Below are 16,308 nucleotides of genomic sequence, written 5' to 3'. Positions count from 1 at the left end.
TCACGGAGTCTTGTGCGCATGCCTCGGTGCCGAACTTGAGGAGCCAGTCTGAGGCCTAGGCGCAGACGCACTGAGCCCCAGCGGCCGGTGATGGCGGCAGCGGCGGCGGTGGCTGCGGCGGGTCCGGGCCCATGAGGCGACGACGGAGGCGGGACGGTTTCTACCCAGCGCCGGACTTCCGAGACAGGGAAGCTGAGGACATGGCAGGGGTGTTTGACATAGACCTGGACCAGCCAGAGGACGCGGGCTCTGAGGATGAGCTGGAGGAGGGGGTGAGGCCCGGGGTCCCCGGGGGTGGGGTGGGGGGGGCACCCGAGGTGACAGGACCGGGGCGGCGGCGCGGGCCCGGGAAAGCCCGGCGCGTCCGAGGGCGCGGAGACCCGGGAGCGGGGGGCGCGAGTCGTTCCCGGAGATCCAGGAGGAGCCGAGGCGCCGCGCGGCCCGGAGCGGGGCAGCGGGCGGGGAGGACCTGGCCCTCAGGTGTGAGGCCGCTGCTGGGCTTGCAGGTGCCGGTCGCGCCCCTCGCCCCGGATGAGCGCAGCCGGGAGCAGCCCGTGGAGGGGACGGGGACGGGCGCGCGCGGCGGACTTGCCCGGAGCCCCGGGACCTGAGTGTGCGGGGCGCGCGTGCTGCAAGCGTGTGCGTGTGCGGGGGGGAGGGGGACTGCGTTTGCTGGGTGTCCCGTAAGTGCAGGTGAAGCGCGGAAGGGTGTCCCTTCGACTGTAAGATCTCAAGTGTTGCATCTTCAGACGTCCCACAACCACCTCTCTTCTCGGCCTGTCGCTTCTCTCCTAGGAAGCGCTCAGCTGTTAGAAGTGACAGCTGAAAACTTCTGTCGGGAGTAGCGCTGCCGCTGCAGTTACAGCCACCAGGAGTTTTATTTCGGGAGCAAGGGGGCTCTGCTGCATCTTCCAGGGTTTGTTTGTTTGCTTTTTTTTTTTTTTTTAATGAAAAAAACCCCTTCCGTGTGACCTAAAAAAGTAATTCATAACGACACACGGCATTTGTAACTTACTTTTCCCTTAGTTGTAGATGTCTATATTTTTTTCGAAATACTTGATGTAATTTTGGGGTGGAAAAAAACCAACGTTGACAGCTGTGATTTGGCTTGCCAAAAATAAATTGCTTGAACTGAGACTTGTGAATGGTGGTGTGAGGGCTTTCCTTGCTGTAATTTAGGGTGCTAAATTTAGAATTGTTTTTCCTAAATGCATAGCTCGTTTTTACCTTTGCTGTCTTAGTTATTCTTTATTCAAGATAAATTTATTGCAAAATCACAAGTTGTACCTGACGTTTACAAATAGTGTTGTCATGCTAAATCACTGATTCTGGGGCAAATGACCATCAGGGATAACCTCATGATAATTTAGATTGTAAATTCCATTGTCTAGATGAGTACATGGGTTTATGACTTAAGTCAGATATTTGCTCTAACTACAGAAGGGGCCTCCCTTTTTTTTTCTCCCACCCTATCTCCTCCCTCTGGCAAGTAAGTTGTTTCCTGCTTGTTGACAGAAGATGCTATATATGTTAAATACTTTAGGAAAATAGGTTTTATAGAACAGAAATGCTCTTCTTATCAGTTGGGTCTAAATTGAAATCAGGGAGTGTGGGCTGTGTGGAAGGTGGGTGTTGAGATATATACTTTTTTTTTTTTGGTGGCTGCACAGCACAGCTAGTGGAATTTTATTTCCTCAACCAGGGATTGAACAGGTTTCTGGCAGTGAAAGTGCCAGATCCTAACCACTGAACTGCTAGGGAGATATCCCTGATGTATATTTTTTAGTATGCTTGCATATGGAATTTCAGTTAGCCTCTCAATGGAACAAATATGGGATTACTTTCATTACATATAACATACTCTCATCAGTTATATTGGCTCCATATGGCAGTGGCTTGGGAGTGAAGCAGGGGAGGAAAGGATAAGGGTGCTTTATATCAATAAAATCTTCGCCAGTTGAACTGATAAAATTTCCAGACCTTGGGTTTATTATGAGCTGAAAGTAAAATACCATATTAAGATTCTTGCTGTGACCTAGGACCCCTCTTGAATGTTTGTTCTGCTGGGTATAGGCAAATAGGATTTTGAGCAGGTGTGGAAGAGGAGGTCAGAGAAATTGGTGGAAATAGGAAAGGGAAGGAAATATGACTACTATCCTAGGGAGAGGAGCTTTAATTACAAAGGTAATTAAAGAGGATTTTGAGGAAGAGGCTTCAGCAAAATATATCTAACATAGTAGTGCTTTTGGAGTTGAAAATGTTTCTTTTGAGTGTGTTATTCTAAGAGATGCAAGGTGGACAAGCAAAGAGTTGGAGTGGAACTGGGTTGGCCACCCAAGGAGATTCAGTGACATCCAGGTTTCTCTGTAGATTTTAAAATTCTGAAAAATGAGAGAAATTTAGATTCTTAGGAAATCTGACTACTGTGAATTTCTAATAATATAATTAGAATCCTGTTTGTGAATTTATATCCTTTAGTGTGTCTATCCATCAGGTGCTCAGTCGTATCCAACTTTTCGTGACACCATGGACTGTAGTACACCAGGCTCCTCTGTCCACGGGATTCCCAGGCAAGAAATCTGCCAATTTCCTCCTACAGGGGTCTTCCCAACCCAGGCATCTAACCCGAGTCTTCTGTGTCTCCTGTATTGTAGGCGGGCTCTCTACGCCTGAGCCACTGGGGAAGCCCCCATCCTTTAGTACACAAGCTTTTAAAACGTTGGTGCATATCAGAGTAGCCTCACATCCTCATTTTACAGAAAGGAAACTGAGGCATCAACCAGGGATATGATTGCCCAAGACCACGGAGATAACTAGTGGTAGTATCTTCTGACACAATTCAGTAAGCTTCATTGCACAGCTTCTTCACTGCATTCACTAGTCTTGTTTATAATGTACCTGTTTGTGGTGTGTCAGAGCGAATTCAGATCCTTCCAGCCACGCTCACTGACTGCATGATCTCAAATAAATTGCTTAATCTCTCAGACTAAAGACTCAGAAAAAAGACTTTTTTCTTCTCCATAAAATGAAGAGTATATGAGATAGAGTATATCAAGTACTCTCAAAATATCCTGGCACATTATGTAGTTAGCTGGTTTATGGAAATAGAGCTTGTCAGTGTTAACTGATTGCCAAGGAACCAATCATTCAAGTTTACCCTCATCTATACATAAAGACATAATAATAAATGCAGTTATACTAGAGGTACTGCATTTTTAGAACAGCAGTTTGTTTCTTTCCTTCCTTGCTTTTTTTCTCTTTGTCGTTGGTCCTATTTAGAAATACATCCCCCCCTGCTTTTTAATTTTTTAATTTTTGACCGTGCTGGGTCTTTGTTGCTCTGTGCGGGCTTTCTCTAGTTGCAGAAAGCAGGGGCTGCTCTTTAGTTGCGGTGCAGTGGCTCCTTTCATTGTGGAGCACGGGCTCTAGGCACAAGGGCTTTAGTGGTTGTGGCCTGTGGGCTTAGTTGCCTTGTAGCATGTGGAATCTTCCCAGACCAGGGATTGAACTTGTGTCCCCTGCATTGGCAGGCAGATTCTTAACCACTGGACCACCAAGGAAGTCCTGGAGATACCTACTTTTTAGGTTGTTACACTGAGTGAATCTGTATTAGTGAATATATGTATTTATAGTAAATAGATGTATTTACATGGCGCAGTTAATTTTTCAGTGACTAAAAGATGAGAATTAGTTTTAAGTACTATATTAAAACCAGTGGTTGAAAGGGTTTTTGTTTTTCTGTTTCATTGGTGATAATATAATTTGGGAACAGAGTTGAAACTAAAGGATAGTTTTCCTTTAGAAATTTTCATTAGATTATGAAAATGTTGGAAACCTCTGCTTTCTGTGAGGACACAGGTTAAAAGAGTAAAAGAAAATTGTTAATGCAACTTAAAAATATCATGAATTTTTACTCTGCTAGTTCAAAATTTGAAATAGAGACTTCCTGCCGAATTTCAGATTGGGTTAGTAGATTTTTATTGAACAAAAAGTTTTAAAAATTTTTAGTGTTTTGAAAAATAGTGGTATATAGATAGTATGTATTCAGATGTTCATGATTATTAATATCTCAATATCTTGCATTTTATTAGATACTTACTGTAATGTACTTTTAAATAGCCAGTATTTGAGGCCAGATTTACTTCTTTCCCCCAGATTACTGAACCTTATTTTATAAGGAAATATCTGTGAACAGGCAGGCAAGTAGATAAATGACTTAATGAATATTTAGATTAAGGATATTTTTCACCCATTCTGTAACAATTTATTTAAAACTTTTTAAACAGTTTAAATTTTTATAAAATTGGGACTTAAGGCATATTAACTTGAATTTATTTATAATTTTAATTTAAAACTTTGTAAATAGTCATTCTGATGGGCTAGTTTGAAACAGTTACCTTCTATAGTACCTTATTGTTTAGTCACTAAATCCTGCGTCCACCTCTTTTGTGACTCCATGAACTGCAGCCTGCCTGGCTCCTGCATCCATGGAAATCTCCAGATAAAAATGCTGGAGTGGGTTGCCATTTTCTCCTCCAGGGGATCTTCCCAATCCAGGGATTGAACATGCGTCTCCGGCGTTGGCAGGAGAACTCTTCACCCCTGAGCCACAATGGGGAGAATTCTACCTTGTCAGTCGTAGTGGCACATACACAAAAAAACATTAGATGGTCATAAAGCTTAAGGCAGAAAAAAAAAAAATCTGAATAAAGTTTCCTGTGAAGGATAACCGTCAGTATGTCCTGTAGAATAGCTTGGTGTTTCTGGTGTTGGACTTCTAGATACCATTGAGTAGCAGAAAAAAATTGTGCCTCAAAATGCTTGTGCTCCAGAAGTAACGGTAGGAAGTTCTAAGCCCAGATGCAGGTGGCAAGACAGGCCTGGCTGACTCCGGAAGTGAAACATAGCTGCAGGGCATGTGGCTTCTTTCTAGGTGGCTTCAAAGTCATGGCTCAGTGTTAATTACTCTGTAGTCTTTAATTTAGAATTAAGTAAAGTGAATATTAAAGATAAAACAATTATATAATACCAATTTTATAGAAGTTAGCCTTTTGTCTTTAAAGTGAAGTCTTCATAGGTGATTGTATGAAGCCCCAGAGACCCCCCAAAAAAATCCTTTAATGATAACCACCTCTGCCTGCCCCTCCCACACAAAAGAAGCTGTATCAAGTTGAAACTGCAAGTATTTTTTTCCCTTGATACCGCACCTCCCCCCGCCCCCCCACCCCGTTTGCCTAGGTCTAATCATGAGACATACATCCTTGGTGTTAGACTTCATCCTGAGTTGTTCACACTGTGGGCAAGTTCTGACTAAAACACTTGTTTTGAGAGTGCATTTGACCACTCATTGTGTAAAAATACTGTCCATTTCCTTTGTGTATCATGACTGTGTACTGGTATCTTTGAAGAAAGATGAGTTCACCTAAATATTTATTGAATTATTCCAAAATTCTTAATAAAAACTTTAAAACTTCTAATTTTTTGCTGCCTTTGATAGAAATTGAGAGTTCATAATCAGACTGTATTTAAGAATACTCATTTTAAAGCTATATTTTATAATACTAATAACTGAGTTTCTGCTGCCAGGTTATATTTTAGAGTTCCGTGACTTTTAGTATATTTATAGAGTCATACAGCCATCACCAGAATTTAGTTTTAGCACATTTCTGTCGCCCTCAACAGAAACTCCTCACTGCCATCCCCAGCCCTCAGCAGCCACTAGTCTGTTTCCCATACCTGTAAATGTGCCTTTCTGGAGCGTCCATAAGTGGGCTTATATAATATGTGGCCTTTTGTGTTTGGCTTCTTTCACTCAAGTTGATGATTTAAGGATCATCTTTGTTGTAGTATATATCAGTGTTTCATTCCTTTTTATAGCCAAATAGTATTCCACTGTTAATGTCAATGACATTTATCATTTCACTAGTTGATGTTCATCTGAGTCGTTTCCATTTGGGGGCTATTGTAAATAATGCTGCTATGAACATTTATGCCTGAGTCTTTGTGGAACATGTTATTTTCATTTCTCTTGGGTAGATACCAAGGAATAGATTTGCTGGATCATATGGTAAGTCTATGTTTAATTTTTGAAGAAACTGCCTAACTTTTCCAAAGTGGTTATACCATCTTACATTGCTGCCAGCAGTCTATAAGGGTTACAATTTCTCTGCATCCTTGCCAAACTTTTTTTTTTTTTGTCTTTTTAATTGTAGCTATCCTGCTGTAGCTATCCTAGTTGATGTGAAGTGATATCTCCATAGAGTTTTGGCTTGCACTTCCCTAAGGGCTAATGATACTGAACGTACTTTCATGTGACTTTTGGCCACTTACCTTCTTTGTGGAAATGCCTGTTCAGATCCTAACCTATTTTTTTTTAAGTGGGTTACTTTTTTTTTTTATTATTGAGTTATAGAAGTTCTTTGTATGTTCTTACTTTATGGATTGTGAAGATTTACTCTCTCCTAGTTCTTCTAAAAATTTTATGGTTTGTAGTTTTAGTTCTTACATTTAGGTCTGTGACCCATTTTTACGCATGGTGTGAAGGTAAGGATCCAAAGTAAATGTTCATATGTGGATATGCGATTGTCCTGAACTGTCATTTATTGAAACAAGTCTCTCTCCCATTGAATTTTCTTAGCGTCTTTGTCAAAAATCAGTTGACCATAAATGGAAGGGTTTATTCTGCGCTCTCATTTCTGTTTCATTGATTTATATTTCTGTCCTTATGCCAGTACCACACTGCATTAATTGCTGTTGCTTCATAGTACATTTTGAAATCAGGACATGTAAGTCCCCCAACTTTGTTCTTTTTCAAGACTGTTTTCACCCCACCCCCACCCTTGATTTTCTGAGCGAATTTTAGGATAAGCTTGGCACTTTCTGCAAGAAAGGGACTAGGTGTTTTTAAAAGATTGAGTTGAGTCTGTAAACCAATTTGTTTCGTATCGCCATCTTAAGAATATTAAGTTGTCTGATCCATGAACATGGAGTGTCTTTTGATTTATTTAGGTCTTTTAAAATTTCTTTCAGCAATGTTTTTGGAGTTATTAAATATTGAAACCTTGTACTTTTGTTAAATTTATTTCTAAGTATTTTATTCTATTGATGCCACTGTGAATGGAGTTATCTTAATTTCATTTTTGAATTGTTCATTTTGCTATTGTACAGAGGGTTAAATTAAGTTTTGCATTCATTTATACTATGGTCAGAATAAATGTTTGGCCAGTATGACTCCACACAATTTGAGACTGTTGCTTAACTGTTTTGCTTTGATCAGCTGTATCATTCATGACAATATCTTGGAATGGTTGTGGTTACCTTAGGCTTGGTTAGGTTGCAGTTACATAAGGTTTCTAGCATTATGTTAGTCTTATCAAAAGCATGTCAAAATAACTTTTTATAAGTCATTTGATTAACTCAGAATGCGGTACCTTTAGTTTAATAAAATACAGAATACATACTTTGAATACATGTAATTTTTGAAGGAGAAATCACCCGGTTTTGTTTGTAGATCATTGATGAGTAGTATCTATAGCTTAGTTGTCACATAAAATTAAAAGTGAAATCCCCCCAATATTGTTTATATGCTTTACTTTGTTCATCACCACATTTACCTGTTAATAAAGTATAGAGAATTTGTAAGCTGATTTCTTTCATTCATTCTCCTTCCGTAATGGGGTGAAGCATTAAATTTTTAAATTTCTTGTTTATGGGATTATTTATTTTTAAAACTTTAACATATTTTTCAGGGTCAGTTAAATGAAAGCATGGACCATGGGGGAGTTGGACCATATGAACTGTAAGTATATTTGAAAAGGTTTCACTGTGCTGTCTTTTTTTAATTTAGGTTATATCAGCTCCAGTTTACAGCCATCATGTGATTTTAATAACCTATTCTTAAATATATAGTCATACAGAGACTTGGTTTATTGAGCTTGGCACCAATATGAAAACATATCTGGGGTTTTGAGATCATGTATGGATTTTGAGAAGAAGATTATTAAAATTCGGAGTATTCTGATTATGAGTCTGAGTGTTTAAAAGATTTTTATTAGTTTAATATGGAGAACTACATTTTCCTACTGAACAATAAAAATTTTAGAAATGCTCCCCAAATCAAATGCCTCTTGTTTTGCTTGTAATGCGTTATCTAAACAGAGAGTTGTGCATTCTTGTGTCATTCTGGGGAAAGCTTCATAGTTGAATAAGGTGTATCCCACCTTCAGGTAAAAAGCCTTGGATTGTGGGGAAACTAAGATCACTCATAGAAAGCATTTAAATGACAGATAAATTGCCACCCTTTTTGGAACCTTTAAATTAAGTATACATGGAAAGATGCATGGTTATAATTTATTAACAAGAATTTTTAGCTGAAAACTTGAACTAATTGGGTACTTTTAGAAAGGGCTTAGATTTTCTGCTGATGTTGCCAAGTACAGTTGGATAATATCTAACCTTAGACATTTTGAATAAACTAAATTTGAATAACTAGAAGACTTTTTTCCTTTGTCAGCTTAATAAACTTGTTCTAATTCATCTTAGTTTGGGAGTACTTGATGCTTATGAAAATCAATAATCAGTAGCACATTCTGTAAACAAGCAGATCAGCAGACAGTTCTCAAGCCACCCTAATCTTGACCTACCATGTCATCGAATCATTAACTTAGAGCACAGATACTAAATTTGCTATCATGTACTTTTTTCCTTTTACTTAATTGGAGTATAATTCTCATTCTAACAATATGCTGAAGGTAATTTAACTTCTCACAAATTTACTTTTGGTTTTGTTTTTCTCCCCAGTGGCATGGAACATTGTGAGAAATTTGAAATCTCAGAAACTAGTGTGAACAGAGGGCCAGAAAAAATCAGACCAGAATGTTTTGAGCTCCTTCGAGTACTTGGTAAAGGGGGCTATGGAAAGGTAGGAAGTATTTTGAAATGAGAGCTGTCTTTGTCTGTCTCAGGTAGATTAATGTTTACACCGTTTCCAGCTGTCTTCTTCAGTCTTTGTAAGCTCTCAGCAAAGGACAGGATCATTTACCCTGGTATTATTTGAGCAATGTATAGAAGCTCTCCTCCTCTTACCACCATTCACATAAAAGCCTGGCACTTTGTGGGTACTCAGTCAATATTTGTGGAATAAATAAATAGGCAGCTGGGCTAGGGAGTATCTGTTATTAGAGGATTCATTCCTTCCTTTTGCTAAATGGTACCGACTATAGGTATTCTTTTAAAAAACAAACTACTCCTTACTTTCAAGAGGCATGGCACATTAGATTGGTATCAGTTACTGAGACCTTAATCTAAATTGATTTTCTTTGACTTGCAGTATTCAGAGCAATAGAGTTAGGGAAGTTGACGAATTTAAAAGAGGAGAAGAAAAATGAAGAACATCTTTGGTTTCATAGTTTTGCCAGAAGCTTTCTAATTTAAGAGCTCACCTTTGAGTGTTCTGTTCAAGAAAATTTGGACATTCTGTTTGCCATTCTTTTTCAAAAGACAGAGTATGGGTAACATGTTAGTACTTAAGATTAAGCTTGAGAACTATTTATGCTATTGTGTAGTGTTCATTTTTGCAAAACATGGCATTTGTAGTTTATTCTTAGGCTTTAGGACACATTCTCGTATGTTTTAATCATCGTGAATGTATAGCACATGCACTGTGAATCTCATATTTTAGCTGTTGCATGAGAGAATATTATGGCTAATCATTTTAAGGCTTAAGTAATTCCTGTCAAATATTAAATAGTTATATGTGAAGCATCTCTGAAAATTTGAGCTATTTTATAATTTCTGTGTGTTTAGGAAACATTATAGTCTTTTCTATGCAAACTTGGATTTTATAAAGTAACATGGAGTGCTTGTTTTATAACAGTGTGCTTGTTATTAGATGGTAATGACCACTTTTGCCACCAGATGTCAGCAGAATAAACAGGAAGGTTCTGTGTTGTATGACAGTTTTCACTACTAAGGACTTCCTAGGTAGCTCAGCTGGTCAAGAATCCTCCTGCAATGCAGGAGAACCCAGTTCGATCCCTGGGAAGTGAAGATCCCCTAAAGGGACACGCTACCCACCCCGGTTTTCTTGGGCTTCTCTGGTGGCTCAGATGGTAAAGAATTTGCCTGCAATGTGGGAGCCCTGGGTTGGTAAGATCCCCTGGAGGAGAGCATGGCAGCCCATTCCAGTATTCTTGCCTGGAGAATCCCCAAGGACAGAGAAGCCAGGTGGGTTACAGTCCATGGGGTCGCAAAGAATCGGACACGACTGAGTGATTAAGCACACTACTAAATCTTGAATGTAGTCTGGCTCTTTTAGCTCATCATTTTTGTACACAGTCCTTGATGGTGCTAGTTTCTGTAAGAATATAGACTGCTGTATCATTTGCTTCGTATACTTAGGAATTAAGGGACTGTGACTTAACATAGTTTAGCTTTTAATAACACACACTTTTATTTTTCATCCAGGTTTTTCAAGTACGAAAAGTAACAGGAGCAAATACCGGGAAAATATTTGCCATGAAGGTGCTTAAAAAGGTGATTTCTCTCCTCCCCCTCAACTATGTTCTTAATTGCTATAAAATTGATATTTTGGTCTAAAATTCTCAGTTAAAAATTGTTATTTCTACCACAATTATAAGTCCTCTTGGATTGGGGTACAGTTTATCATTCTTACTCCTGTTTTATTCTGCTTGGTTACTTGGTGAGGGTGCAGAGGAGATTGTTTCATTTCTCCTCTGAGGTTAACTCTTTAGCCCTTTGTTCTGGTCTCTGTATTTCTAAGTAATAAGCATGTTCTGCTGTGACTTAATTCAGTAGGTTTAGAATTACAGATTGACTTCCTGTTTTATTCCTTTTTATTCCTTTCTTCCTTTTTCCCATCCTCATCTGGCATCATTTTCTTTCGATCTACTGTTGCCTTCTCAAACCTCCCATCAACTCTGTAAAACACTTTTCAGGCCAGTGTATGAGCACACTTATTAGATAAGTGACTAGTCCTGTTTATTTTCCTAGAGCCATCCCAGAGGAGCCTTCTGTCCCCTCTTCTCACCTGTGCTGATCTTTCTCTTGGCATTGATGTCATTACTGGACTTCCCCTTCACTGCAGTCCTTAAAATCCTCCTGCCTCCGTCAGTGTTGGATCCTTTGTTTCTTGGATCCCAGATTTTCCTTTTTCTTAGTTTGTGTCCTGTTCCCTTGCTTTGGTGACCATTTACTGGTGATTTCCTGAGAAACTGAAAGAAGGGGAATTTGATATTCCAAATTTTGGCAGTGATGTGTCTTGCTTTGATTCTTATTATTTATTTTTACTGTTTCAGTCTTAAAAGTTTTCGTCTTTTAGCTCCAGGGAATTTTCTTTTATGATCTCTTTGATAATTTTCCCCTGGTTGTTTTCTTCTCTTAGAATTGCGTTTACTTGGGTGTTGGACCTCCTAGACTGATCATCTGTTTTTCTTCCTTTTCACTTGTCCATTTCTTTATCTTTTGTTTACTTTCTGAGGTTTTTCTAGAAATTTATTTTCTAATCATTTTTAAAATTTAGTGTATTTATTTGGCTTTGCTGCATGGCTTGTGGGATTTCATTAACAGCTGCCCGACCAGGGGTCCAGTCCAGGCCCCTGGCAGTGCAAGTGCAGAGTCTTAGTCCCTGGACCGCCAAGGAATTCCCTTACTTATTTTTTAAAACTATCATATTTGTAATTCCCCAAAGCTCTTTTTGTTGTTTTTTTTCTTTTTATACCTATCTATTTTGTGAGTACAGTATCTTCTTTTATTCCTCTGAGACATTTTAATTATAAATTCTTTGAAATATTCTTTTGTCTGATGGGCGTGTCTCTTTTCTAAGTTGCTATTTTCTTTGACTTTGATTTAGTGTTTTGTTGCCATGTTAGGGCCTTCTTTACGTGTCTGGTGTCCTTGAAGAGTGGAACTCTGAGAAGCTGGTAGAAGCTGTGTATGTGCAGCCTTCTCCAGTGTGCAGTCACGAGATTAGCTGGCAGTTGACTAAGAACTTCTAAACGTCGGCGTCTAAAGGTCTTTTTTCTGATATGGATCAATTCATGCTGGGAAAGATCCTCTATTATTTTGCCTAGAAAAAGCATTCTGGGGCTGGATGACAGACAGGAGATGGAGATCTCATCTTTCAACGTCAGATTTTTACTGAAATCACGTTTGTTTTGTTTTTAACTTTATTGATGTATAGTTGCTTTACAATGTTATATTCATTTCTGCTGCACAGCAAAGCGATTCACTTACACATGCATGTTCTTTTTCATCCATTATGGTTTATCACGTGACATTTATTATAGTTCCCTATGCTATGCGGTAGGTCTTTGCTGTTTATCCAGCCTCTGTGTACTAGTTTGCATCTGCTAATCCCAAACTCCCAAACCTTGCCTCTACCTTCCCCATCCCCAGCCACGAGTGTATTTGCTTTGTGTGTCTATTTCTGTTTTGTAGATAGCTGTATTTGTTGTATTTTAGTTTATGTAACTGATATATGGCATTTTGTCTTTCTCTTTCTGACTTACTTTGCTTAAATATGGTAATATCTAGGTCCATCCATGTTGCTGCAGATAGCATTGTTTTGGTCTTTATTATGGCTGAGTATCGAAGTCAAGTTTTTACTTCAGCACTCTACTCTGTATCTGGTCCTTCACTCTTTTTTTTTTTTTTTTTTTCTGGAGACTACATCTCTCCAAATGGTAGTTCCTGGCTGGTTACTATAGATTTGGGAATCTTGCTGATCTATCTGTTCTTACAGAGACTTGGAGATAATCCTCCTGTTTTCAGCCCTCCACCTTCTGCCTTTTATAGTCCTTAATGATTCCATATTGTTTTCCTTTTCTTTCCTTTTATTTTTACTTTTAATTTTTGAACACTGCTAGGGCTTTATCTGGTGGGTCAGATGGTAAAGAATCTGCCTGCAGTGCAGGAGACCCAGATTCAATCCCTGGGTCCCGAAAATCCTCTGAAGAAGGGAATGGCTACCCACTCCCAGTATTCTTGCCTAGAAAATTCCATGGATAGAGGAGACTGGTAGGGTCACAAAGAGTCAGACAGAACTGAGTGACTAACACTAACTGTTCAGGGCTTTATAGATGGATTGAACGTTTTTTGAGTTACGCCTCTTTGCAGGCGTTTAGGTTTGCTCATACAACTGCTTTATCCCCCTCTGTTTTCACCTTTTGAGATGCAGAGTTACATGTGTTTCTTTGTTTTATTAACCTTGGATTGTGTATGTTTGGTTTCTTGTTCTTTTGGTTTGGGATTGATTTCTGAAAAGATCTCACTGTCTTAATAGTGTCTTAGTAGGAAACTATATTAAGACAATTAAAAAAAAAATACAGTGTTTATATATCATCCTATTTTCCTGATTTTTACTTAAGCAGCACAAATGACTTCCTAATTTAAAAACTGAGAAACAAATACTGTGACCACAGCTTTATTGGTGATTGTCTTAAAGAAGCAGTTTAGGTATTTTCAACTTCAGTTTCTGCATCAGTAAGCCAGAATTAATCTGCTCTCTGGCTTTCCCATTGGAATCATTTGAGATTATGGATTTTTTTATCTATAAAGTATTTTAAGTCTAAAATTGGAGACAGTATAAATAATACTTGTTCTTGCAATGTTGAAAGAAGTACTGGTCAGGTTTCTTAGAATAATCCATTCCTTTTGGTATGTTGTTTATGAACGCCTGATAATCAGGGCTGAGCAAAATTAGTCATAATTATATCTTAAGTGTCTGGCACAGATATCTTTAATGGAAAGAAGAGGTTTTTTTTTTTTTCCCCCTGCTGATGGTAAGCGGGTGTGGATTAATATATTGGGAAGTCCATAGACTTAACTGCTGCCATTTGTCAGGCTTCCTTTTTGTGCCCAGGCATTGAAGACCTAACTTGCTTTGCCTCTTCTTTTGCTTAGTTACCATGCGTTCTCACTGTGTGGTTTTTCTTTCCCTAAGCCTGGCTAGAGAATCACTCACTGTCTCATTCTTTCCTTGCTGTTCCTGAAAACAAGCTAGGGTTAGGTCCAAAGTTTTAATTCCTAAATCCCTAGGTAAAGATACCTGTGTTCTCCCTTTGAGTTTCTTCTTTTGATTTTGTTATCCCTGGAAGCAGAGAGTACTAACCCTCTTGGCCTGAGTATGTGGTAAAAATTTACCTCTTTCTAACCTTAAAGATAAAATCATAAACCAGATGTTCCCTTGTCTTAAATGAGTTGCTTACATCTGAATAATCCATCTGGATTTATTAGTTCTCCTGGGCTTGTTTACTCATTATGAGAAGCTTAGAATGTTGAAGAATAGACTGTTTCCAACAACTATCTCTTTGTCCTACCAGTTGCATCAAAATGTATACTCTAAAAGCAAAATATTATTGCCCATGTCATTAGTTCAGCTCACATTGTAAATTTTACACCTTTGGCCAAAGGCTTGTAGCTCACAGATTGGTCATGTTTCTTTCATTCCTTCTTTTATTGAACCAGCTGAGACTCTGTAGTGTGCCAGGCATTTTGCTAGAGACTAGGATTTAGCACTTGAGACGAATATAATCTCTGCTCTCACTCTGCTTACTGTGTAATTCAAGGGAAGAACTGATAAGCTTATCTATAATTTCTACTCTAGTCAAAACCTTCCCACTTTGAGGATTAAGCTTCTACTAATTTCTTAGTGTTTATCAGTCGTTTTCTCCCCACTCTCAATTCCTGGGTGTATTCTGTGTCCTTGTATTAAATAAGTAATCGATTGCCTAGCCTTCTAATTCCTCATTGATCTCAAATCCATCAGCGTTCACCTCCATTTCACATCGCCAGGCCCCATAGTTGTATCGTCCTCTTCTGAAACACTGGACTATAACAGAACAACATTCTCGCTTTTTATTCCTATAGTGCCTGGTCTTTGGCCCTTTTAGTGCTTTGACCTTTCTGTTTTTTTCTTCAAGTTCTTAGTCCCTTTTTAATTTTGCTTTATACCTAATCTAGCCTAATCAACATGCTCTGCCACGTCAGTCACCTGCTATCCCTGGTTGACCTTATCCTCCAGAACGCTCTAATCAGTTTATCTGTTAATACTCCTTTATTCCTGTATCTCAGGTATTGAACATCACTGGCAGAAATCACACAAACTTTAAATTGCTACTGGGAAAAATTCATAGTCCCCAACTCACGTAGACCCTCAGTACCCACCGAAGGTTCCTGACCAGCCCCTGCCATTCTCTGCAACTAGTAGAGCCTTTACTGTCAGTCCAGCTATTCTTTTTTAGCAAACTGCCTCTCTTCCTAATTGAGGCTGTCGGATACGATTCCCTTCACCTTTCTTACCCTAATGCCGTGTTGTCTGCATTTTCACCTGTCTTCATCTCTCTCTCTCCAGGCTTAGTGGGAGATGTGTTCTTCCTCCTTTCCAAGGCCAAACTCTCTCTTTATATTTGGATCCCCTCTCTTTCTGCCTGTTTAGGGTCTTTTTGTCACTTCTCTTTCTCCATCCTGACTTCATTCTCTGTTTAAATATATTCATGTCTTTGCCATATGTAGAAAATAAATCCTTTCTTCACTTGAAGTTTATCATAGCTTCCAGTCTCTGCCATTCATAGGCTAATTTCTTAAAAAGTCATTTTTTATAATTTTTTTTACTCACTATATTTTGAACTCAAAACTCTACTATTTTGATTAAACTCTTTCTCTTTGTCACCAGGGATCTAATTGCTGGATCCAGTAGTCTTTTCCTTCAGTTCAGTCGCTCAGTCGTGTCCGACTCTTTGCACCCCCATGAATTGCAGCACACCAGGCCTCCCTGTCCATCACCAACTCCCGGATTCACGCAAACTCATGTCCATCGAGTCGGTGATGCCATCCAGCCATCTCATCCTCTGTCGTCTCCTCCTCCTCCTGCCCCCAGTCCCTTCCAGCATCAGAGTCTTTTCCAATAAGTCAACTCTTCACATGAGGAGGCCAGAGTATTGGAGTCTCAGCTTTAGCATCAGTCCTTCCAATGAACACCCAGGACTGATCTCCTTTAGAATGGACTGGTTGGATCTCCTTGCAGTCCAAGGGACTCTCAGGAGTCTTCTCCAACACCACAGTTCAAAAGCATCAATTCTTCAGTACTCAGCTTTCTTCACAGTCCAACTGTCACATCCATACATGACCACTGGAAAAACTATAGCCTTGACTAGATGGACCTTTGTTGGCAAAGTAATGTCTCTGCTTTTCAATCTGCTGTTTAGGTTGGTCATAACTTTCCTTCCAAGGAGTGAGCGTCTTTTAATTTCATGGCTGCAATTACCATCTGCAGTGATTTTGGAGCTCCAA

General features: G+C 39.2%; 1 protein-coding gene across 5 annotated transcripts in view; it reads left to right on the top strand.

Annotated features, from left to right (window-relative positions):
- Nucleotides 1-38: 38 nt before the first annotated feature.
- The window catches only part of RPS6KB1 (ribosomal protein S6 kinase B1), a 40,891-nt gene continuing 24,621 nt past the window's right edge, over nt 39-16,308 (top strand). For 2 of the 5 annotated variants that reach the window (XM_025281174.3, XM_006065445.4), the window contains exons 1-4: nt 43-272; nt 7,749-7,798; nt 8,800-8,920; nt 10,465-10,533. In XM_025281174.3, the coding sequence (XP_025136959.1) occupies nt 132-272; nt 7,749-7,798; nt 8,800-8,920; nt 10,465-10,533 (381 nt within the window). In that variant the 5' untranslated portion in view covers nt 43-131. Of the gene's footprint in view, nt 273-805; nt 917-7,748; nt 7,799-8,799; nt 8,921-10,464; nt 10,534-16,308 lie in introns of those variants that run through there. The other 3 variants (XM_044939615.1, XM_006065441.4, XM_025281173.3) reach the window with 3 other exon arrangements.

Source organism: Bubalus bubalis, chromosome 3 (assembly GCF_019923935.1).
Source record: "Bubalus bubalis isolate 160015118507 breed Murrah chromosome 3, NDDB_SH_1, whole genome shotgun sequence".
NCBI classification, from domain to species: Eukaryota; Metazoa; Chordata; class Mammalia; order Artiodactyla; family Bovidae; genus Bubalus; species Bubalus bubalis.
Note: the sequence above shows the minus strand (reverse complement) of the source record. Positions and strands in the feature narration are given on the sequence as shown.